Source organism: Xenopus laevis, chromosome 7L (assembly GCF_017654675.1).
Source record: "Xenopus laevis strain J_2021 chromosome 7L, Xenopus_laevis_v10.1, whole genome shotgun sequence".
Lineage (NCBI taxonomy): Eukaryota > Metazoa > Chordata > Amphibia > Anura > Pipidae > Xenopus > Xenopus laevis.
Window position 1 is genome coordinate 95,858,628 of NC_054383.1, and position 26,788 is coordinate 95,885,415.

The following is a 26,788-nucleotide window of genomic DNA, read 5'->3' on the forward strand; positions in this document are numbered from 1 at the left end:
CTTTCCTACTATTCTCTGTGCATTTATGGTCCCAAATGTGAGACATAGAAAGTTACATATTTAAGGCTAGTTACTTTTCCCTTTAACTCAGGTGAGATGAAAGACCTTCTTGACATGTCTACTGTCGTTTACAATTTTGGTTGTAATTTGATCCAGGGACTAATTATACCATTATGGGACTAAGAAAGTATGTATTTTGGGTTCAGATAGCAGCTGGCCAAATGGTGTGAAGTATTTGCCTTCTTGTTGATCAGTTTGTAGAGGGTTTTAGACAGACTAAATGAAACTGAGAATACCATTCCTCCAGGCCGAAGCACAATGCCAAAGGTATACAGCATTTATTTGCAAAGCATCAATGTATTCTTGTATTATTCAAGAAGGTGTTAATCATGCACAGCTTCATATGTCATTTGCAAATAAAATTTTCTGCTCATACATAATACATTGGCATTGCCTTTGGTAATTACAGGAAGCTCTTTCATTCCCTTTGGATTTTAAACTATCATGCATCGGGCCTTCTTATCACTTTTCCTGGCCAATTTCTGCATGTAACAAGGGTTGGTGCTTATTACAAATTCTGTTAAAAGAACTTGAGAGGCTTGCTGATATTTTAAAATATACTGTATATAATATATATATATATATATATATATATATATATATATATATATATATTTGCAATATTTGCATATGGGCTCAGGGGGCATCACAAAGTTATCCGAAATCACCCTTGTTGCCAGCTATGCCAAATTTCTGTCCCTCATTGCCTTTAGAATGACATAACCTAGCCCCACACCTTCCTTTTATATATCCCTGTATAAGTATTTATCCCTTTCTGTACCTCTCCCTTTTCTCTCTAATATTCTTACACCCCATGATACAAAGCATATTTGAATAGCAAAATATAGCATGCATCATGTAATAATAATATAATAGTTTGGATATGACTGTATAGGAGATATAAGAAGGAAAACATCCCTACTGTGAGGTTGTGTCACTTATGCCTTATTTCCCTATTCTATATAAGGAGAACAAGTCTCTTTGGACTTCACCCATGGAGAGTTTGAATGCTGATGGAGTGAATAAGGCAGGAGGCCTCACTAAGTCAGGACCCTTTACGGATGCCTTAGTAAAGTTGGGGATAAGACATCCTGCTATTAAGGTGAAAATAGTGCCAGGTAGCTCCTGTTAGAACACACTAGCCTCCATATGTACTAAAATGCACCAAGTTTGCCCAGGGGAAGCAACCAATAATTAAATATGTGACCAGTAAATTCTACTTGTTGCTTGGTTGCTATGGGTTACTGCTCATGGGCAAACTTAATGCCTTTTATTACATAATAACCTTTGAGTGGTGACATAGATGGAGCAGCATGGTGCACCACCAATAAAATTATAGTATGGGGTACTTCCTCATGAGACAACTGCCATATAGTAGGGACTCCAGTTGGTAGGGCTCAGGGATAGCCCCTAAACTGGTGTGTTTTCTTCAGAAAGACTACTATAGCCATGTAGCCATGGGGGCAGCCATTTAATTTTGACAAATTTTAATTCTAAAAACACACTATTCTGAGCTCATGGCTTGGTCCTTCCATAGCAGTTTGGAGTGATGCTTCCAATGTATGGGCTTTGGAGGACACTTGATGGTGTAGTATTTTAATTATGCCAATAAAAATACTAAGAAATGCCAATGAAATATATGACCACTAGCGGTCAGATTCAGTATAATAAGTACTTATCGGTTCATGGGTCATATCAGTTTTGGGTAGGTTTGCTATGTCACTTACATCTGGCTGCTGTTATGGTAATGGTATCAGTAACTTGGCTACGGCAGGCCAGGGTGCAGGGTGCGCACCTGGGACCCCTGACCCCCCCCATATAAATTGTGTGCTGGAGTGCTGCCACCACGTGCGGCAAAAATCTCCCCCTGCCTTACCACCTACGATAAAACTTATCACTTCTCCGGCAAGCCCCAAGGGGGTATGGGCCCACGCCACTGAACGGTATCCACATTTCACTGGCAACAGTTTGCTCTTGACAGTTTCCTCATTCTTCAGTGGATAGCCGAAAGTTGCCCTGCATTTGTATCACAAATGATAAATCACATTGCACAATGTAGGTCCCACTAGAACTTGTGTTTGGAACTCACTGCATCTATTTCTGAACACAGTGCAGTGTACAAGTACAAATTTTGGACTAGGTGTTTTTCCCTGCATTTATCCACAGAATTTCTGCGACATTGTGGCAGCTATTGTGTTCCTGTTTTTTCGTATAAGCAGTAACCACATGTAATGTGTGCATTAAGCATGCAAGGTACAATATCATCATTACATGGCTGTTAACATGTATAACAATGTGATTTATGCTGTGTGCATGCTATATTTTTTTTTTGCTATTTTACCTATTTTAGGCAGATATGTAGCACTATAACATGTTTATACACTGCTATGTATTTAAACCAACACTTATTTTGGATAATAAAGCTGAGCCTGACTGCAATATGTGGTAAACTACAGCTCTGGAGCTATAAATTGCAGATATGTCAGGGGGGTCACATTCTAGTATGAAGAGTGACAACAGAGTTGAGACATTATTATCTAAGCTGCAATGTAAGAAGCCTGGATTGAAGGTGACCTTTAGTAAATAAGAGTGTGCAGTAACATTTTGTATGAATGCATATTGATTTATGGTGATGTTTGTGTGTTGCATTACTACTCTGTTTTACCATGCTGTAAATATTTTGAGTTACCAATCCAGATATTTATTCATTAGAGAGTAAGTGTACAGGCCAAGGGGGGTAACAATTGAGGCAGCAGGCCCAATTGGGACCTCACCAGACTCTAAAGCCAAGTGAAGCAAAATGTTTCTGAAGAAATGAATCCCCCCATAATATTCCAAGAAAAGGAAAACTCTAAAGAAATCTTGCAGTGGAGCCCAGAAATATGTAATTTGCACTTGTCACCATGTGACATTTTAAATCATGTTTTTTTCTACCAAAACATGTAATGATGCCTGTCTCTGGGCTAATGCCACTTTATCATGTGTACTGTATGTTAGCTGCCTAAAACAGCCTTCGCAAATACAAAGGGCACTGTCCATCACAATTGAGTTTCAGTACAAAAACACTGGAATCATGCAGTGCTTGAGCATTACAGACTGGTCCTATGTTGTGGGGTTGTGATGTTTTATATCACCCATATTAAACCACAGTTAGATCGATGTATGGCACACCTATGGTACTCCTGGCATTCTGACCTCAGTAAAGTTAAAGGGGTTGTTCTCTTTTATACTAATAATAATATTCTGATACAATTGTAACGCTTTCTTGGCCTATCCCGCTAATTAGGGGTTAAGGGTGTCCAGCTAGTGTATGAGCATGGGTTACACTGTGAAACTACACTCAGGGTGGAGCCTTCGCTAAATGGAAGCTTCCCCACAGGCTAATTAGTGTGAAAGATAGAATAATGGACGCCAGGAGGTTCTTTAGATAGTGAAAATAAGTGAGATGGTTTATTAGCACAACAATATGCAAAAGCAATTGACCACAGGTTTACTCACGCAGGAGTTGCAGTAGGAGTTAGCATATCACAGAGGAGAAAGGATAGCATGATGATGATGCAGCATGTACAGAAGTCACTCCTCAAGTCAAACAGTAGGAAGAATATCTCACTCCCAAAGACCAGCGACCAAAGTGAAACAGGATCGATCAAGTAGGGGTCAGGCAGTGCTCTGCTAAACTGAATTCCCTATCACTGAGTTCCCTACACTAAAGGCACCTTAAAAGCCTTTGGGAGGCTACTCCCTGCTATTCTCCTTGTTGGAGCACAGAACTGCTCATACTACCTTAATCTGGCTATCTCTCTCCCCTAGAGAGACTATTACAGATCTGCCCTAATGATAGCTAATCCTCGTTCACGGGATTGCCTGGTTCCCGACTTCAGCACCAAAGGTACAGGTCCCTTTGGGGTAAATGGCTTACTGGGGCCTTGGTGATCCCAGGCTCAATGGGAAACACCTAGCAGCACAGACACCAGGAGCCAAAGAGGAAGAGGCCACTCCCTACACAGCACCACACAGCAGTGTGGCAGGGGAGTGTCATTACACTCCCCGTCCAACAGGTGTAGATGTCACACTTTACCAGTTAGAAGGGCTTGGCCCAATAACAAGGGAAAAGAGAACTTAAGCAAAGGTAGGGGATTAACTCTATAGGAGCCTAATAGATCCTATAGGTCCCTACACAATTTACAATTGGTTTTCATTTTTTATGGCTTCTTTTGGCTTTGAGTAGCTTTTTAGTTTGCAGTTTCAGCAATCTGGTTGCCAGGGTCCAAAATACCTAGTAACCATGCACTGATTTGAATAAGAGACTTTAATATGAATAGGAGAGGGCCTGAATAGAAAGACGAACAATAAACAATAAATTTGCAGCCTTACAATCTTTGTTTTTAAATGGGTTACACCCCCCTTCATTTGAAAGCTGGAAGGAGTCAGAAGAAGAAGGCAATTACAGTTAATTAAAAAACTATAAAAAAGAAAAAATGAAGGCTATTGAAAAGTTATATAGAATTAGCCATTCTATAACATACTAAAAGTTATCTTAAAGGTGAACCATTTTAACTGTGTCACAGAGAATGAAAAAATAGATGGAGGTGCTTACAGGGTAGCATCTGTTTGGGGAACCCCATTTATTATTCCCCACAACTCTCTGGGCATAGCTCATTCTGTTCACTGCCTGTTTTTTTCTTTTCAAATGTATGAATGGGACCAACTTAAGTGATTGCTAACATTCCTATATATTTATCTTTTTTTACTACAAATAACATTGGGATCAACCATCATTTTACAGGCCAGTAAAATATCGGCCAGATGGCAACCAGTGGCGGAACTACCGGGGAGCAGGGGTTGCGAGCGGGCCTGCACCCCCTCAGGGCCCCCCGGCAGTCCGTTCACCGCTGAAAATGCGGCCAAATGTGGCCGTACGGAGGGGGCGGGGCCCGGCTGCACGTCACGCACCAGGGCCCGCCCCCCTCTAGGATCGCTACTGATGGTTGATTTACTTGGCCATTACTCAAAAAACGTGTCCAGTCATTAACTACAGGGGGTTTGGGGGTGCCCCCAAGACTTACACAACTGTTTCCAGGAGTGATTCTTGCCCCTCTGCCTCTCTGAGGTGATTTGCACATTGGTAGGGACCGAATCGCTAGTGCAGTGAGAACAAATATGAAGAAGAGCTGATTTCTGGATTAATAATTGGAAATGTGGCTTTTAAAGTTACCAGGAGTGGCTGTTTGCCTCCCCTGGTAACTTGTGGGGCACTGCTGCCTTAGGCAATGTTTAGGCCCGGATTTGTGGCAAGGCCACAAAGGCCCGGGCCTAGGAGGGCAAACTATTAGGGGCGGCATGCTGTCCATCTGCTTTCCAAGGATCACAGCTCCCCAGTGCTCGCGGGGAGGTGGGAGTATGGGGGCGCCGCCAGAACTGTGCAGCAAGATAGGACCCCACGACATCCGGCGCTGGCAATGTTCTAACCTTGCTTCATTGCAGGAGTGCCCCTGACTTGTCTACCTCAGCATCTGTTGCCTCATAGGGATTTCACACAGGAGCTTGGGTCCTAACCTACAGAGTATCTACAGTCTGGCAGGTTTCATATGCAGAAATACTCCACACTACAATCTCCTCACTGTAGCACAGAACTGTTCTTAATAACTCAAACTGTCTATCTACCCTGACACTAACTAGAAACAATTATTCACAAATAGGAACATTTCCCTCCCACAGAGCAACAGTTTAGAAAAGGAAACTCTTTTACATCTTCTACAAGTAAAAAATATTTTTGAAATCTTCTCTTGAGCCAGTCTATTGTCTTATATGCCCCCCCGTGCCGGCCTGTCAGAAGGGTATGTCACTTGACTTAAGAAACTTAGAAACATTTATTGACCAATAACTCCTAGTAGCATCCTGACAGAAACTGTAATTTACTAAAGCTCAAGGTTGGCCCACCTTGACTTGAATTACTGCTTTTTAGAGCAATGGGTATGGCATCTCCAACTCAACCTGATATTATGAGACCCTTCTCTTACAGGGGAACTGTTTTACTGAACCTCTTTAGCAGCAGGAATTAGTGAACCGAATTTATAAACAAGGCATCCTGCCGCTTTAAATGGTGTTTTACTGCAGACAATTAGCTTGACAGCCCCGCCTTCTTTCAGCACTCGCAATACCATTGGCTGGTTTCAATGTCAGTCAGCCTTTGGGAGCGCTTCTTCCTCTTTGAAAATATTGCAAGTTTGGGGGGGAGTGTTCAAGTCCAGGGCACTGTGCTCTGTTGTTGCTCTGAACATTTATTAGTCGGGTCTGTGCTCAGGGGCTGCTGGTGTGAGGGAGACGTACAGCAGCAAATCCCGAGGGGGCGCTCAGACAGGGGACTGTGCTACTGTGAAGTGAAGCCCTTATTAGGAGAGTAAAGTTGGACGGTGGGTTGAAGACTGTGTCCTGCATGAAACCGAGCTAGCTGTGGATGTGGGATCCCGCTGTCTGGATAGCCACTGTGTGTAAATGATGCTGCGCTCTTCCTGCGTGGCCGTGCATGTTGCTGCTCTGTTATCTGGGTGCTGCTGAGGGGTGTCTGAGCTGCCCCTGTACCCATGCTGAGCTCAATCCTAGGCTGGCACTAGTGCAGGAACATGGGCACGGGGATGTGCAGCAGCAGGAGGCAGAAGAGTCTGCTCCATACAGGCTTCTGTTTGCTGTTAGTGCTGGCCTTGGCCACCGGCATCTTCCTATACAATCATATCGTACAGAAAGCCAAGAGCTCAGAAGCCCTGGCCCTGAGAAACAAGCAGCAGCAGGAGGCTCTGTCTGCCCAGCTACAAGGTAAGCCATGGGCTTGTGATTTCCTTCTGCTCCTGATATCCTCCGGGGGGATGGGGAGGGGGACATGTGTTTCCTTATGGGCAGAGCTCCTCATTCCCTTTCCCAATACAGATCCCTGCCTGGAAAGCCAAATTAACCTCCTCGTGCCACATGCCTTGTGCTCAGGCACCTCTGTCGGCTACAAAGTTCCCTGCAGGACTCCCCTAACTCATTGCGACAGAGTCTGACAGCAGTGCGACCACTGTGTGCGATCATGAGATTAGGGTGTGGCAGAACACATGGACCTTATTGGTTAGTTAGGTACTGTGTACCATTTCTGTAACATGTGTCTTACTGGCTGCCGGGCCACTCTGCCCAGTCACGTGATGATGCTGAGACCAGGCTTATGCAGAACAGCTTGGGAAAGCAGACCTGTCACTCTGCTGCTGGCACCCAAATAAATACAGGAGGCTGGACTTGGGTTTAGAATTGCACCAAACTTTCTAAAACCCTTGTTGTGTGGCATCTATGCAGTAGACATGGCCAACTAAATATTCACACTGACAAGCATATTGGCTGTGCTTTGTAAATCTCTTGTTAAGTGTAGAGATGCTCAGTATTAGACTGGGGTGTCCTGGCCCCTCTAGAGCTACCATGGCCCTCATTGCATATTTCATTGTTGCGCTGCAACCCTTCAAGCACCACATGTCCCTTACTTCACTCACTTGTGGATGTGGTCTGAAGGGACACCTGCAGATCCTGAGTTGTGCGGAGGGGGTCAGGGCCCACAGGATTTTTACCCAAAGTCCAATCCGCCCAGTCTGACCCCAGACACGCCAAGTTGTGTGCTAGACTGAGCTACATGTATGGGCTGAGCTGCCGCCTGAGGCCTATGTGCAAGGCATAGAGCCCAAATGTGAGTGACCCTGTTGCAGGAGGCAGGTGTTTAATGCATGTTCCAGGGCAGGCAGCATGGGGCAATGGCAAGGGTTAGCTTGTGTTTCGGTAATTCTTGTGCCAAAGTTAAAATTCAACTGAAGCATCTTGTGGGTTATTAGTAAGTTATCTCCTTGTATCCTGTGGGTAATAGCCAATTATGTCGGAAAGTAAGCAGGTGATGGGGCTAGTGGCTAACTTAGGTTGTATAGTTTTACTCTTCAAAGTACCAGAAGCCATGACCAAATATTTCCTACTGGCCCACTTGGATCTCCTTGCACATATTAGGCTACAATATATGCCTCTCCTTGTTCCTACTAGTGTTTAGATTAATGTTTATCTATTGGCTTCATCCTAATTTCTACACTACACTAGCAACAAACCTTTTCTTTCCAGATTAGCCTTTTTCTATTACTGACTCTGTTCCCAACTGTTATAGAAATATTGGCTTCATTCTAATTTCTGTAGGTATGCCATTCTTTAAACCACTAGGAACTAGAAACAACCCCCCCCAATATAATATAAACTTATATAAGGGGATGTTAACCCAATTTTGTATACTGCAAGAAAATGTAATTTTTAGTAGTTGTCTGATATACATTCATTATGTAAATTTGTTATATACTTTTGAAACAATAAAGCAGAAGCCAACTGATTGACAGACTTGGTTTGGTTGGATGTATGCTGACTTCTGCTACTTTAAGAGCTAGAACCAGGAGTGCAGAGAGGGACCAACAGCTACTGCTTTTAAGAAATGCAAATTATTTAAGGAACTATTTGGCAATTTGACTTTTAAAGGGATGTTTCACCTTTATATTAACCTTTAGTATGTTATAGGATGGTAATTCTAAGCAACTTTTCAATTGGTCTTCTTATTTTTATTTATTTTTTAATATTTGCTTTCTTCTTCTGACTCTTTCTAACTTTCAAATTACTTTTTATTATTATCATGGTTGCTAGGGTAATTTGGACCCTAGCAACCAGACACCGGCCTCAGGCTCCACCGCAGCACCCACTCACTTCATAGAGAGCTGTCCAGAGAGCAAGAACATAGCAGCTCCCCCATTTTATAGCAAGGGTTACCCATAATACATCTGGGCCAATAGGAACACTTTCCTTCCACAGAGCATATGTTAGGTTACACATTTGGGGAAGAAAACTCTTATATCTTATACAAGTAAAAAATATTTTTGAAATCTCTTTTGTTGCCCCCCCCCTGTGCCTGACGGTGAGAAGGGTGGCTCTGCCCATAGTCACTTGATTTAAGAAGCCCAGACTTTTGAAACATTTTTTTGACCCATAACTCCCAGCAGCATCCTGACAGAAACTGTAATTGGCTAAATATCACAGGTTGGGCCACCTTAACCCTTCATTATTGGCTTAAAATTGCATCTTAGACAAAAGGGCACTTTATGGTGTTTAACTGCAGACCTTTAACTCAACAGCCCCACCTTCTCTCAGCATAAGCCATATTATTGGCTGGTGTCCCTGTCAGTCAGCCCATGGGAGTGCTAGGACTAAGGAAGATATTGTAACAAACAATGTGGTCACTAAAAAGCTGACTAACTGCATTAGCACTAGCCTGTCTTTCCGACAGCAGGCTCACTCCGCTGTCCGTACTGATAATAATGGCAGCCTTCGACCCTGCATGCACTCACAAAGTAGGGAATAATAACTTGATAAAGTCATATAAACATTGAAAAACATTGCAGTTGTCACAGATCAGAAGCCATATGTTCTAAATAAAGACTTTTTAACTTCATTCTCTAGTGGTGCTGTGTCTTATCCTATATAATAAAGTTGAAGTGTCTCTGCGTCCAGTCCCTGTGTCCGTGGGATTGCGCTACTGCGCATGTGCCCCACGGACCGTCTCTGGCGAATGTTTGACTATATATGTTCTAGCGCCCATTAATTTAAAGGGCTTAATGTCTAGTACTAGAATAATATGGGAGGGCAGACAGCCAGGAGCAGCGTCTCTCTCTGCTTGGGTATGGAACAACATTTGGGTTATAAGGAGGGGTGACATGATGTGGGCGGGCAAAAAAATGTGCAGAAGACTGTACAGGAGATTTTTCTTTGAGGGAGGTTCCAGAGGAGGGGCTATGAAGGCAGCTATTGGATGAAAACACTGACAGACAGGTGGGGACAATCTCAACAGCAAGGGAGAGTTGTAAATGGCACAGTGACTCCAGTGATCAGGAGCGGACTGGCCTTGTTTGAGGACAAAATTACATGGTGGGGGCATGTACCCCCCCTCCTTGCCAGTGTTTGTACTGAGCAGCTGCTGGTGTGAGGGAGACGTACAGCAGGAAATCCCGAGGGGGCGCTCAGACAGGGGACTGTGCTACTGTGAAGTGAAGCCCTTATTAGGAGAGTAAAGTTGGACGGTGGGTTGAAGACTGTGTCCTGCATGAACCCGAGCTAGCTGTGGATGTGGGATCCCGCTGTCTGGATGGCCACTGTGTGCCCCCTGCACGTGATACTCAGACCTGCCGGGGAGGTGTAAATGATGCTGCGCTCTTCCTGGGTGGCCGTGCATGTTGCTGCTCTGTTATCTGGGTGCTGCTGAGGGGTGTCTGAGCTGCCCCTGTACCCATGCTGAGCTGAATCCTAGGCTGGCACTAGTGCAGGAACATGGGCACGGGGATGTGCAGCAGCAGGAGGCAGAAGAGTCTGCTCCATACAGGCTTCTGTTTGCTGTTAGTGCTGGCCTTGGCCACCGGCATCTTCCTATACAATCATATCGTACAGAAAGCCAAGAGCTCAGAAGCCCTGGCCCTGAGAAACAAGCAGCAGCAGGAGGCTCTGTCTGCCCAGCTACAAGGTAAGCCATGGGCTTGTGATTTCCTTCTGCTCCTGATATCCTCCGGGGGGGATGGGGAGGGGAACATGTGTTTCCTGATGGGCAGAGCTCTTCATTCCCTTTCCCAATACAGATCCCTGCCTGGAAAGCCAAATTAACCTCCTCGTGCCACATGCCTTGTGCTCAGGCACCTCTGTCGGCTACAAAGTTCCCTGCAGGACCCCCCTAACTCATAGAGACAGAGTCTGACAGCAGTGCAACCACTGTGTGCGATCATGAGATTAGGGTGTGGCAGAACACATGGATCTTATTGGTTAGTCAGTTAGGTACTGTGTACCATTTCTGTAACATGTGTCCTACTGGCTGCCAGGCCACTCTGCCCAGTCACGTGATGATGCTGAGACCAGGCTTATGCAGAACAGCTTGGGAAAGCAGGCCTGTCACTCTGCTGCTGGCACCCAAATAATTATAGGAGCCTGTAGGCTGGAGACTTGTGTCTTCTGTTTATGAATGCTCCAAACTTTCTAAATCCATCATGTTAGATAAAAGTCCATGTGGCACCTGTACAGCTCTCATAGTCAACTATGTGTTGACTAAAGTTCAGCTCATTGGGCTGAAGCAGCAGTTACTTGTGGCTTTTTAGTAATCTCCTTGGGGTATATTTATCAAAGGGTGAAGTTAGAGATCGCCACAGTACGCTAGAGTGAAATTCCGCCACTCTCCATTAATTTCTATGGGATTTTATAAGGCGTATTTATCAAAGGATGAACTTTCACTTTCACCCATTGATAAATACTCTTTTAAAGATCCCATAGAAATGAATTGAGAGTGGCAGAATTTCACTCTAAAGGAATGTGGAAATCTCTAACTTCACTCTTTGATAAATATACCCCCAAGAAGAATCGATGTAGGGGGTTGTAGTTAAGCACTGATCTTCATTTTTAATTGATAGTATGGCATTTGCCATAGGGGTCACTGCAGAGTTGGACAGAGGCACCCAGGGCCCACCAGGTACCCAATTCAAGATCACAGAAGGGCTCACCATCCAGCCACCGCCACTCCTGCTCTGCCGCACTACTTACTTCACTGTCAAGCCGGCCATACCTCCCGGGAAGAAAAGTAAAGATGGCTGTGGAAAGCCCGGCAGTGGACTTGGCTTGCAGACAGGTGGCAGGGCCAACAGGGGAGCAAATAAGTGCAGGCAACTCCATATACGGGGTAAGGTGAGAGCTCTATCCCTCCGTCCAGTCGTTCCACTCTGGTCACGTGATACAAATGATTTAATTAAATTAATGGCGCATTCACTGAAATCAAGAGTGGATGAAATCAAAAGGGGATGAAGCAAAGCAGGGGAGTGCATGGTCATGCACCCCCCCTGCTTTGCTTCATCCACTCTTGATTTTTCATATGTGTTTTTAAATGAACTAATACATTTGGATTTTTACTATTATCCTTACCTACATGGTAATCTCTACCCCTACCATTGAGCCAGTGAATGTGCCATTAATTTAATTGAATTGGCAGGGCCAACAGGTTCAGGGCCCACCAGGATTTTTCTCAGTATCCTAATGGACCAGTCCAACCATGAGTCACTGCATAGGTTAGGCCATTATGGGAGCCTGTAGGGGGTTACATGATATAACCTGGTCATCTATATTTGTAAAGTACTGTATGTTTAGGCTAGGCCTATTGGCTAACTTAGTTTGTAAAGCTTCCCATCTTCAAAATATTTATGAGCTGATTTAAGGTTTGTGTTTCTGCTGCTGCCATGCCGTGACTAAATATGTCTAATCTCATTACACATATCCGGCTACAATTTATGCCGCTCCTTGTTCCAATTAGTGTTAGGTTAATGTTTGTTTATTGGATGCATCCTAAACCCTGCAGGGATGCCAAAGCTCTACCCACTACCATTTTTTTTTTCTACCAGATTAGACTATATTCTATTAGTGACCCTGTTCTCAATTTTTGTATGAATATTGGCTACATTTTAAACTCTGCAAGTACACCATCCCTTAAACCACTAGTAACTAGACACAACACCCCTAATATTGATATAGTTTTATATAAGGGAATATTAACCCACTTTATAATGAAAAATAATGTAATTTTTGGCAGCTGTCTGATATACATTCATTATATGAATATATTATAAACTTTTGATGGTTATTTGCAAATGTAACTGCCACGGACGGCTGTATATGTCTGTCCCTTGCTCTTCTCTACAGTAGTGGTTCTGACTTTTGAAACAATAAAGCAAAAGCCAACTGATTAACACACTTGTTTTGGCTGGAAGCAAGCGTCTTCTACTACTTTAAGAGCCAGAAACAGGAGTGCAGCAAGATACAGACAGATACTGGTAATTGCATTTGCATTTACAAATAACTTTAAAACAGTGAAAATAATTCTAATATATTTATGATGTATAGTTAAAGCTGCTTAAAATTACCTTTCTTTTCATTAGGCAGAAGGTTTTTTTGGTTGATATCCCGTGTAAACCCACCCTGAATAATCTGCATTTGTCCCATTAATATACTTTGCGTGTACCAATTGACTTCTCTGCTGAAAATGACAAGATCTTGTGCACCCAAATAGGCTCCACTGCAAATATAGAGTATATATAATCAGGGGTGTTACAGCCCTATTCAGATAAAGCATGTGTAATGCTCATTTTGAATAACTGCAGTGTGAATAATTTACTAGTTCTTCCTTTTATTCCCTCATACATTGATCATAACACAGAAAACAATAAACTCAGTGTTGGCTTATTAAGGGAATTTAGTTATGGAGAACTGGAGGTTTCCGCCTTGTGAAAATCCATAAAAACGAAAAACAATTGCAAATTGTCTCAGAATATCACTATCTACATCATACTTGAATTTAATTTTAAGGTGAACAACCCCTTTAAAATAACAGGGCCTATTTTGCATCTCAGTCTGGACTTGACAATGTGCTGTAGCTTTCTTAATGTGTTTGTTATTGCTGTGTGCTTTATATGGCAACAGCTGTAAATAATAAAGTGATGCCACCCCTGTGGGGATTCACTGACAGCTGAATTCTGGGAAGGGGCAAAGTGGAAAGAGCTGCAATAAATTGTATCATGTATAGAGTCTGAGAGCAGTAGGGATAAATTACTTGATTCCTTAAAAGAAGTACATATACTGTTAAGAATAAATGAAGAATTAAGAAAAAAATTGTTACTTTTATGAACGTACACTACCTAATTAAACTATAGAAACCATTTAGGTTGTGGGCTTAGTGGAACTGGGTATAGTGCAACATAACCCTACTGCAGTTGCTTCAAATGCAGCTATCAGATTCCAGAAAGACTCCTAAACCTGAGCAGTCCTGGGCTGCATACAATGCGCTTGGAGAACTTAAAGGTGTTGTTCAACTTTAATTGACTTCTAGTATAATGTATAATCTAGTATAGGGTGATATTCTGAGACAATTTGCAATTGGTTTTCATTTTTTATTATTTGTGGGTTTTTTTATATCTTTTTGTTCAGTCCAAATCACCCTACAAACCATTTTTTTGATTTGAATGAGAGACTGGAATATGAATAGGAGAGAGGCCTGAATAGAAAGATGAGTAATAAAAAGTAGCAAGAACAATACGTTTGTAGCCTTACAGAGCCATTGTTTTTAGATTGGGTCAGTGACACCCATTTGAAAGATGGAAAGTCAGAAGAAGAAGGCAAATAATCCAAAAACAATAAAAAATGAAGGCCAATTGAAGTGTTGCTTAGAATTGGCCATTCTATAACATACTAAAAGTTAACTTAAAGGTGAACCACCCCCTTAAGAAAAACAAACTTCTCCAAGTTTTTGCTTAGAGTTATAATGTTTCAAAGGGGGAAAATCCCTAAACAAGAGTAATGTAGAAAAAAGGCAAGAAAGAAATTGCAACTCTTTCCCCCTCCACTACAACAAAGCATGAACGTGTCTCGTTTTATTTCAATATAATTTACATAAAGGCATTAACAATTCAATTGAACGGGAAACTCAAGCAAATCTGTTTTTGAGAGGGATTAAAATGGAGTGCCAAACCTGGTACAAAGAGGTATTATATTTTCCATTAAATGTAAAAAGGAAATTTCACATAATGAATGATGTTATTGGCCTTTCAGTTGGCCTTTCTGCATTAATAAGAATAGCAATTCAAAGTAAAGGGGAACCCTGTTATTGCAGTCTTATTGTATGCAGCATTGCAGGAGCAGATGCTCCTGCAATGCTGCATACAATAAGACTGCAATAACAGGGTTAAAAATGTGTAGCCCACTGGTGTCAGGACTGTTGCATGGTCTACTTTTAGTAAAGATATTACATCAGGGTCTACCAACCTAAGTGTTACACTGCAATGGAAACAAATTGTATTGTATTACTGAAACCATGTTGTTGTGTTTTAATAATCGTACATATATTCAGTGTGTTCATTAAAACCTATATGAAGCGACAGACCTAGAAACAGAGCCACTGGCTTGGTTCCAGTTGGGATGCCTCTCAGAATTGGGACTCAGAATGTTGGCATGGTGTTGTGTAATAGGGCACTGTCAGCCAGGTGCTTAGAGCCCCATGCCTCCTGCTCCTTTAAAGGTATTCTGTTATGAGAAAACTTTTTTTTTTTTTCTTTATTGCTGCACTGCAAGTTGGAGTTATATCACCCCTCCCCCTAAAAGAACAATGGGAATGTAACCAAACAACATCCAACATCTACATTGCTAAAATGCTTCCATGCCCCACCTAGTGCTTGATATGAGAATAGCACTCAATAGTAAAACACCTGAAGTCTGACCATGACTTCTCCAGTTACACTAAGTAGGAGAAACAATAGCTTATCTAAAAACAATTCCATTGTGAAGTGCTGGCTCTTTCTATAAGCACATGACCAGGCACAATGACTTGAGAGTGCTGCCTACACAACAATATTACAAAAAAAAAATACATTTATTGGTTCAAGAATAAAATATTGACTGGTCAAATGAATTACTTGCAACTTACAGTGTAATTTAGTAATAAAAAATAAACCATAAAAATTGTGAAAGAATCCCTTTAAATGTTCACATGAATTATTGTTAAACCAACTACTGAAAGGGCCTAAAATGTTACTGATTATACTTTAAAAAAAATGCAGTGATGGGCAGAGCTGGGAGCACAAATGAGTCATGGTCAGGGATGTTATAGAACGTGGACAAGATGCACATGAAATGCAGAATTTGGTATCTCTGTATGATCTACTGGTGGCAAGAAAGTGTAGTACTTGAGTAAGGATGTGGACCACACCTGTGATTTCACTAATTGGTTTACTATAAATACAGAGAATAATAAAGTATATATGCTTTTTAGAAAATTGCTTACAGAAGGCTGTTACTTCCCCATGTACAATAGATTTGTTCAGTTCTGCCGATGACACGTTCTTTGATATCAGTAGTACTCGCGAAGGATGACAAGGTACTTAAGCACTGGGTATTGTCTGCCTACAGTTTTCTGTCTGTAGTGCTGCTGGAAGTTACATATTACATAGTACTGATTGCACCAATGCAAACAAATCAGTTTGGCTTCCTTTATCCTTTTAAATATGTAAGACCAGAATGGGAAACTTGTGGACATGGACATGAGTAGAGAACATTCTCTGGCGGAGTTACAGTAATAACATGACTGGGAGAGCTAAGGAGAATAGCTAGAGGAACATATTTTAGATGTTTAGAGATATCACTGTAGTGCTGGCACGCCAATGAGTCCTTTTTTCTTATGTTTGTGGTTTGAATTTAAGAGAGATTTTGATCCACGCTTACATCTAGCTTTCTTTTTTAGCCAGTTTTTTAGACATGTCTTCATATTTGTTTACAGCAGCTCCCATGATTGATCTTGTTAGGGCATTTTTTTCTTTCCAGTGGCACTGCACATGGCATGCTCAGCTGATCATTTTCCCTGTCCTCTAAGCTTAGCTTCTCAATACATTTAGCAGAAAGTGAAGTTATATTATATTAGTCTTTTATTGTAGCTTGTGCTACAAGGCTGATTGTTGATTCTGATCTGAATGCACTAGTTTCTAAACTGCCATGCAGTATGAATCTGAATTAATTATTAATCTGACTTTTATTGTGAATTTTATACTTTGTAGATTGTGAGTCATCCCCGTTAACTCAGGTAATTGACAGTGCAGTGCAAGGGTAGTGAATCAGAAGAAAAGAAGATTGGGAGCTTCTGAGGGCATTTTTTGGGGGCACAGATCATTACTGCCATATGGCTTTGGTGGTTTTGGGCTTGTGCAGAATCCCAAAACATATGGCGCATCCTATCTGGAGCTTTAGTTCTTCTTCTAAAATGAGCATACAACTTGATGCACTCTCCAAGGACTCATTGATAGCAGAAAAATCAAGAAGTTTATTTTTAAATCCTGACACGATTCATGCCCTCTGACATGTTTTCATAGATATATACATATAACGGCTATCAAACATTAAAAGTAGAACTGATGTCACTATTGATGCAGTCCATATGTGTCAGTTAACTACTAACATCATTCTTAGTTTTTGTGAATCAATACCTTGATAAAAGACCTCTTCTTTAAAAATGGTAGGTATTTTTTATAGTGTTTGTAGGAAGATTTGAGCAGCTACGTTTTATTGAGGATTTGTGGGAGTGGTACAATACATTGTGACCCAACAGCTCTGTATACTGTTGCTAGCTGTAAACTTCATAGAAATATTTATAGATTTTGGCAGCACATCAGTTGAAGACGTTTACCTTGTTTGCAGAGCAGCATTGAAGAAATATAAGTCATAAAAACTTCCAAGGTTCTTTTTCTGTTCCTGTGCCATACATGATGTTATCTCCCAGCCCAGCCCGTTCAAGTGTCAAACAATATGACTTGCCATCATACTGTCATACAGTGTTATTTTCTTGTTTGTGGATTAAAGGGGTTGTTCACCTTTCAAATACTTATTTCAGTTCAATAGTTTTCAGATTGTTCCAGATTTTTCCAGATAAATTGTCTCTCCACCTCCTATCCACCTAAATCATGCCTTGGCCACCTACTTGGGCCCATGCACCTTGAAATGCTACTATTATCAAGTGTGCATGCACATTCTTGTTGTTTGAAGTACTGTGAACGTTGAATGATGAGGACAAAGATTCTGAACTCATTCCTATTAAAAGGAAGGCAATGTGGCAGATCTGGTGCAGATAAAAGTAGAGGAAACTAACATTTTTGTTGGTTCTTGCAGTGGCTTCCATTACTTTTTTTTTTTTACCTGTATAGGAACAGTAGCACCAACAAACAAAAGTGTATTAAACTAATTAAAATATAATGCACTGGTAAAAAATCTGATCTGTTTGATCCAGAAACACTACTATAGTTTGTATAAACAAGCTGCTGTGTAGTAATAGAGAAAATCTAAAATGGCTAAACAGCACAGGTTAAATAGGGCATAACTGGAATACTCTGTAGGACAGGGATCCCCAACCTTTTGAACTTGTGCGCAACATTCAGAACCAAAAGGAGTTGGAGAGCAACGCTAGCATGAAAATTGTTATTAGGGTGCCAAATAAGTACTGTGATTTGCTATTTGGTAGCCCCTATGTGGATTGTCAACCTACATTGAGGCTCTGTTTGGCAGTGCACCTGGTTTTTCTGCAACTAAAACTTGCCTCCAAGCCTGGAATTGAAAAATAAGTATCTGCTCTGAGGTCACTGAGAGCAACATCCAAGGGGTTGGAGAGCAACATGTTACTCACGAGCTACTGGTTGGGGATCACTGCTGTAGGACATCATTATCTACTAAGTAGCCTGAGCCCTTTCTCCTTTAAATGGCTGCCTTGTGTCTACACAGCAGTTTATTTTTATACTACTATATAACTATAGTAGGGTTTCTGAATCAAACACATCTGTTTTACCAGTGCAGGAAAATATTACATTATATTTTAATTGCCTTAAAACACTTTCATTTTTTTGCTGTTACTGTTCCTTTAATAGCAGGGACATAGGAATGTTGAAATCTTTGTTACTGTATCCACTAGTCACTTCAATTCCTCATCCCCCCCCAACTGCAAAAAAGGCAAAAAGAACAAGTTAAAATGTGCAATTCCATCTTAAGTTAACATAAGCACAAATGATGTATACAGTATTACAGGAACATGGCAGCTATCACATAGTACCAAATAATTCTGTTTACTTTAGCGGTTGTACACACAATTTAATATGCAACATGAAATATGGTAATATAAACATTTTCTGAGTCACCTGCAGAACATAGAGACTTCTTATTAAGATCCCATCTCACTAATCCCCAAAGTTAACATAAGCACAAATGATGTATACAGTATTACAGGAACATGGCAGCTATCACATAGTACCAAATAATTCTGTTTACTTTAGCGGTTGTACACACAATTTAATATGCAACATGAAATATGGTAATATAAACATTTTCTGAGTCACCTGCAGAACATAGAGACTTCTTATTAAGATCCCATCTCACTAATCCCCAAACTCTACATGAAATCACAGACCTGGTTGCTTTCTCTATCATTCATGGCCTAGTTTAGGTTTATCTGCTTCCAGGCATAGACAAACAGTGCACATATACACCAGATTGTCTCTGCTTTGACCTTTTGTATCTTGGATCTACTCCACAATGTCCTGTTGGCTTCACTTCTGTTATGTGCTACTAAAGTAAAGTAATTGAATGTGACCTTGTTGTATTTTCTTTAATAACTTATCCGGTGTGCAGATAGCTACCTGTAATAACAGGTTGAGTACACATTGGGGTATATTTATCAAAAAGTGAAGTTAGAGATCACCACAGTTTGCTAGAGTGAAATACCGCCTCTCTCCATTCATTTCTATGGGATTTTTAAAGGCATATTTATCAAAGGATGAACTTTCACTTTCACCCATTGATAAATACGCCTTTAAAAATCTCATAGAAATGAATAGAGAGAGGCAGTATTCCACTCTAGAGAACTGTGGCAATCTCTAACTTCATTCTTTGATAAATAAACCCCTTTGTGTTTGCATCAGTGAGCAATGTATATAATAAAGATTTTTACTGAAAAAAAGGCTATGTTGCACCAAAAATATTCAAGCCACTTTTCAAGCAGGTGTTAAAAAATGTGTATTTAAAACCTGCATTGTAACCTACTGTTGAATGCATAATATTACACTGCAGAATGTAAAGTTTTATTCCCTTTATGTCTTGTATTGCATATAGGATACAGTCTCCCTTACTAAATGATAAATAAAGCAGAAGTCAACCTTGGAGTTGAATTATCTGTAAAAAGGCACCAAGTATATAAGACCTGGGTGACTTCAATTATCTCTTTATTTTTTTGTAAGGCCATTTCTTTCCTATGTGTGTATACAACAGAGATAAGCTACCCATGAAACTCATGTCATGGAAAAATATTTTTTTTTCCAAAACACATCAGGTTATAGTGCTGCTCCAGCAGAATTCTGCACTGAAATCCATTTCTCAAAAACAGTTTTTTTTTATATTCAATTTTGAAATCTGACATGGGGCTAGACATTATGTCCGTTTCCCAGCTACCCCAGTCATGTGACTTGTGCCTGCATTTTAGGATGGAATTACTTTCTGGCAGACTGTTATTTCTCCTTCTAAATGTAACTGAATCAGTCTCAGTGGGACTTGGCTTTTACTATTAAGTGCTGTTCTTAGATCTTCCAGGGAGCTGTTACCTTGTGTGAGATGAATAATAAAATGTAGCAGTAACAATATATTTGTAGCCTCATTTGGTGTTCAAATGGGAAAAGCTGGAGAGAGTCAGAAAAATAAGTTAAATTCATAAATTAATTCATAAATTATAAATAATGAAGACCAATTGAAAAGTTGCTTAGAATTGGCCATTTTATAACATACTAAAAGTTAACTTTAACGTGAACCACCCCTTTAAGCAGAATTAGTAGTGGTTTGGCCTTTGGATGTTTTATCAGTTTTGCAAGTGGCTTTGCTTTCATGTGATTCAATTAACAAGCAGAAACACCAGACCTCATTTGCAATTTGCATATATTTAATCTGTTAGAAACTGACAAGGAGGAAGTTTGACGCTCCTGAGGATGAGGGAGATGTTCAACAGCAGCACAAGCGTGTCCTGTTCACTTTTCCTGGCCATGGAGACCTGGCAATATGTTGAATATTCATTGATCTAATTTCTTCTGGCACCCCCCCCCCCCCACTGAACCAGTCCCTGCAGTTTTCTTCTTTCCTAGTTCTCCCACATTGCTTGTTTCTCGCTCTCTGCAACACTGGACTACAACCTGGGTCTGAAAATAGCCATTGCCCTGCGTAAAGTGTGACAGTTAGGAGATATGAAACCCAGATTTGTGGTCAGGCCACAAAAGCCTAGGCCTAGAATGGCAAACTTTTAGGAATAGGTGGAACAACATGCTGTCTGCAGACCATATCAATAGAAGGAATAGAGGCACACTGGGGACTGGGTGAGAGATTTATATTGCTGTCCTCAGTGTAGTACCACATGGTTTGTGATGGGGGGTGGATGATTAATGATAGGCGAATAAATTTGGCAGACACAAATTTGGCTGCAAGCAAATTGATTTGCAAAACTGCGCCAAAAATTCTGCAACAAAAAAACTGTCACGCCCAAAAAAATATTGATGCGTTTCAAAATTATTCAGACTCCCATTAACTTTAAAGGGGTGGTTGACCTTTAAACAACTAGTTGTTTTCAGATAGATCACCAGAAATAACAACTTTTTCCAATGACTTTCTATTTTCTGTGTCACTGTTTTCTAATATTGAAGTGTAAAGTGTCATTTTTCACCTTCTGAAGCAGCCCGGGGGGGTCGCCGACCCTGTAAACTGTTCTAAATGGATACATTTAGTTGATACATTTTTTATCTTTGTCCCACCTGAGCAGAATCTCTGGGTTTCATTACAGGCAGCTGTTAGAATTGATACAATAGTTGCTAATACTCCAGAGATGCTGCTGAGAAATGTATCAACTAAATGTTGCAAAATTGTAACCGTTAAGAGTCTGCGCCTGAATTACTGAGCTGCCAGACTCAAACACCAGAGACACGAACATTCAACTTAAAACTTAGATTTTGGAAAAACCGTAAAAAATAAATAATGGAAAGTAATTGGAAAAAGTCTTTATTACTGGGGCACAATCTGAAAACAACTAAACTGAAAAAGGTGTTTGGAAGGTGAACAGCCCCTTTAAGGCATTTGGACCAAATAGTCACGCGTATAAAAATCGACGCTTGTGTCAAAATTATTTTGACGCCCATTGACATCAATACATTTCGGAAAAAAATAAATAAATCTCCATATCTTTATGTTTTGTACCCAGAATACTAAATTATTTATCAAAATTACTTGTGGGTTAAAGGAAAACTATACCCCCAAAATGAACACTTAAGCAACAGATAGTTCATATCATATTAAGTGGCATATTAAAGAATCTCACCAAACTGGAATATATATTTATGTAAATATTGCCCTTTTACATCTCTTGCCTTGAGCCACCATTTCGTGATGGTCTGTGTGCTGCCTCAGAGATCACCTGACCAGAAATACTTCAACTCTAACTGTAACAGGAAGAAGTGTGGAAGCAAAAGACACAACTCTGTCTGTTAATTGGCTCATGTGACCTAACATGTAGGGTTTGTTTGGTTTGTTTGTGAGTACAGTGAATCCTACGATTTTTTAAAATGGCAATTTTCTATTTATGATTACCCAATGGCACATACTACTAGAAAAGTGTATTATTATGAACATGGTTTATTTACATGAAGCAGGGTTTTACATATGAGCTGTTTTATGCAATATCTTTTTATATAGACCCACATTGTTTGGGGGGTATAGTTTTCCTTTAATAGTGATGTGCGTGTCAAGAAATTCTCAACCCACACCCAACCCAGCCCCCAGTTCTGCATTTCTGGGTATACCCGCGCCAGGGGCATTACAGCGAGTGTTTATAAATTGATTACCCGTTAAGTAGCATCCAGCGCGGTAAATCATAAGTTCATCTGTGTGGCCTGCACTTTGACCCTTATGCAGCAAAGCAGAAATATCCGGCCTTTTAGTGCAAGGCGCATGTACTGATGGAGGTAATTTTCTGAATAGGTGTTTTAAGTGGTAGTTCACCTTTAATGTAACTTTTTTAGTGTTTTACAGGATGGCCTATTTTTGGCAGATTTAACTGGTCTTCATATTTTATAGTTCTTGAAGGATTTACCTTCTTCTGCCTCAGATGGAGGCCACAAGTGAAAAAAAAGATAGCTCTCTGAAGCTAAAAATGTATTGTAGTTGTTGCTTTGTATTCCTTGTCTTTCTATACTCACTCCTATTCATTTTTCAGTCTCTTATCCAAACCACTGTCAGGTTGATAGGGTAAATTCAATTGGACCATGGCAATCAGATAGCTACTAAATTGCCAAACTGGAGAGCTGGTGAAATAAAGGTAAATCATTTTCAAAACACAATGGCTACATTATACTAAAAGATTATGTAAAGGTGAACTCTCCATTTAAAGAATGTGATTTTATATACAATGTTGCACTTTTAATCCAAAATAATATATTCTATTAGTATATGAATAATATATTCTGTAGTTAGGCCAAATACTGGCTGAGAATAATGGGACTTGTAGTTTAGAGACATGAATATGCAACACAGTAGCTCCAATGGTTTCCTTATGGCTCTTTTAGCTTTTATCTATAATTTGAAGCAAGTAGTTGTACGTATCCAATTTAGTATAAATGCTTTCTCTTGAGCCTGCACTCAACTGGTATGTTGTACCAGTGTATAATTATATATCAAAAAGGTGCCTAATTTAGTTTCTGTGGGTAAAGATTATACTTTGTGTAGCATTGCTGAGAGCAGCAGTGACAGGACTAACTGGCAAGGGCAGGCTATATTGTCTTGCTCAGTGAAATGCTGGAAACCTCTGCAACCTACAAGCGCCTCTCCCACTGCCTTTGTTAGTCAGCCAGTGACGTACATAGACTTTTATGGGTTAGTTAATAATCTGAGAAAGCGTTTTATGGTGAAAAAAAAACAAGATTTAGATTGATATCTATTTTCAACAAACTTGATGCAGTCTTTGGATGTACTTCTCTTGCTGCTCAAGGTAACGTAGGCTAAGGAGTAAGACACTTTGGGTTGTTTTTGATTTCAGCCTTACAAGTTAGATGTCAGGGATTTTGGTCGGCTCTTGGAGGCCAGTATGAAGTATTGGTGGATACTGCTTCATCTCTCCATAGACCATGTAATTTCTCCTACCGCACACCTGTAATTCACCAATCCTGCAACTGGTGGTGCGTTTCTTCCGTTGACCAGGCCGGATCCCTTAGCAACGTATGTGTATAGAAAACAGATCCGCACACACAATGGTTAATGCAATCGGAGAATATCCCCTTTTATTTAGCCACCAAACATTCAATGTTTCGGGGGGGAACACCCACCCTTCATTAGGATCATCTTCATCTCGCCATAGGTAATGCACCCGAAAGGATACCGAGAATAGGCAGGCAAATGCCATAGTTTCTCATCTTGCCTCGTGGCTGCAGCGCCCCCACATACAGGCATGGAATCAGTTATCCTGAAACCTGTTATCCAGAAAGCTCTGAATTACAGAAAGGCAATCTCCCATAGACTCCATTTTATCCAAATATTGCAAATTTTTAAAAATGATTACCTTTTTCTCTGTAATAATAAAATGGTAGCTTGTACTTAATCCAAACTAAGATATAATGAACCCTTATTGGAGGCAAAACAAATGTAATATTTAAATAATTTTTTAGTAGAATCCAGGTATGAAGATCCATATTACGGAAAAAGCCATTATCCGAAAAACCCTAGGTCCTGATCATTCTGGATAACGGGTCCGATACCTGTATTTTGTCTTGAACTTGTGGCTAAAAAGTATTAGGGGGGTGAGGGGATGGTATTACTTAACTTTTTATTTAATACAGAGGCAGTGTTTAAACCCATGGGTAACTAAATGGACTCTAATGAGGTGGGGACTAGAGGTAGTTGGAAGACATATCTGTGCAGCCTGTGTTCCCTAGAATAGCAAAATGGGCATGTGTAGAAGGGCAAGACACAATCCTACGCACTAGTGTTTTCCCTTTACAACTATATATTGTGGTGCTTATTGGTACTATAAAATCTGGGTGATTAGGTACAAACTTGGCAAGAGAGAGACTGTTGATTTTGGTCAGACAAAGTTGGAACTGGAACTTTCTCCTATTATTTCTAGTTTGTATGGAGAAAGACAAACTGTATCCGCATATATTTTTCCCTGTACTAAGCATAGCGTTGCAGGTAAATTGTAGGTTCTTCTACTGATAGTTTTTTTTTTTGCATCCCATAATAACACAGATTACAGTCTTAGCTCTTTAGCACTCCCCTTACTGCTTCAAAACAAACTGCTTTTGTGCATATTTTTAAAGACACTTGAATGTCCCAAGTGTCGACTGTTGTGATGATACATTTTGTGCTGCATGGAGGAGGCAGTGTTTATCTTTCTGAGATTCTGTTTGCAACAGCTGTTGTTACTTTGTGCAAACTGATATTTGTAGCGTCTGTCAGAACTCTCTCTGCTAAAGCAGCAAACATTCAGAAGGAATTAAATTTACTGTTACTTTTCATATTGCTATATAATATGTCATGTATGGAATCTCTTATGCGGAAAACCGCTCAGATTGTGGATAGGCTACTGTATCTCCCATAGAGTCCATTTTCTTTTTTTCTGTAATCCAGAACTCTCAGGACCTGGTTTTTTTTTTTGAGATAACGGATCTTTTCGCAACTTGGATCTTCATACCCTACGTCTACAAAAAATCATGTTAACATTAAATAAACCCAACAGGCTGGTAAGGATTAATTATATCTTAGTTGGGATCAAGTACAAGGTACTGTTTTATTATTACAGAGGAAAAGGGAATCATTTTTAAGAATTTGTGGATTATTTATATAAAATAGAGTGTATGGGAGACGGCCATACCGCAAATTCGTTGATGCAGTTTGTAAAATGCAGTGAAGGGGAAAGATATGGCAGCAGCAATTTGCCGTGAATGTGGGTTGCTGGTAATCTGATAATTGGTGAGAGGAATTTTTCTTACAGCTATAGAGGAAGCAGACCCTGTGGTCTGGGCCCTCCTGTTCCTTGGGCCCCCTACAAACCTGCTTCCTCTTCCTATAGTTACGCCACTGGCAGTTAACTTTTTCATAGACACGTTGATGCAGTTTGCAAAATGCAGTGAAGCTGAAAGATATGGCAGCAGCAATTTGCCATGAATGTGGGTTGCTGGTAATCTGATAATGCTGGAAACCATTTGCACTTAAAGGGATACTGTCATGGAAAAAAATGTTTTTCTCAAAATCATTAATAGTGTTGCTCCACCAGAATTCTTCACTAAAATCCATTTCTCAAAAGAGCAAACTGATTTTTTTTATATTTAATTTTGAAATCTGAGGGGCTACACATATTGTCAGTTTCCCAGCTGCCCCCAGTCATGTGACTGATAAACTTCAGTCACTCTTTACTGCTGCACTGCAAGTTGGAGTGATCTCATCCCCTCCCTTTTCCCCCCCAGCAGTCAAACAAAAGAACAATGGGAAGGTAACCAGATAGCAACTCCCTAACACAAGATAACAGCTGTCTGGTAGATCAAAGAACAGCACTCAATAGTAAAATCCAGGTCCCACTGCAACACATAAGTTACATTGAGTAGGAAATACAACAGCCTGCCAGAAAGCAGTTCCATCCTAAAGTGCTAGCTCTTTCTGAAAGCACATGACCAGGCAAAATGACCTGAGATGACTGCCTAAACACCAATATTACAAATAATAATAAAAAATACACTTGCTGGTTCAGGGATTAAATTTTAAATTGTAGAGCGAATTATCTGCAGTGTAAACAGTGTAATTTAGAAATAAAAACATCATAAAAATCATGGCAGAAGCCCTTTAAGTATGTGGGTCAGTACAATAAATAAAACAAATTTATTCTGTGTTCCAAAATGCAACAGTGTAAGCAGTAGGCAGGGCTTTATTTTACATGGAAACATACAATATTAAAAGGAACTTTAATTTTAAATTGTGTAAAAGGGGACACAATGGCTTTATACTTGATACATTTCACCCTTTAATGGAAATACCATTACCATCTGGCCTGTTGCTTATATTCAGAAGATGTGTCATTTTC

General features: G+C 40.4%; 1 protein-coding gene across 3 annotated transcripts in view; it reads left to right on the top strand.

The window, feature by feature from the left end:
* Window positions 1-26,788, top strand: part of LOC108696552 (Golgi integral membrane protein 4) — a 109,988-nt gene that overhangs the window by 24,551 nt on the left and 58,649 nt on the right. Inside the window, exons 1-2 of one of the 3 annotated variants that reach the window (XM_018226024.2) lie at window positions 9,894-10,251; window positions 10,289-10,612. The exons of 1 other annotated variant lie outside the window; for it this stretch is intronic. In XM_018226024.2, the coding sequence (XP_018081513.1) occupies window positions 10,423-10,612 (190 nt within the window). In that variant the 5' untranslated portion in view covers window positions 9,894-10,251; window positions 10,289-10,422. Of the gene's footprint in view, window positions 1-9,879; window positions 10,613-26,788 lie in introns of those variants that run through there. One more of the 3 variants, XM_041569356.1, reaches the window with a different exon arrangement.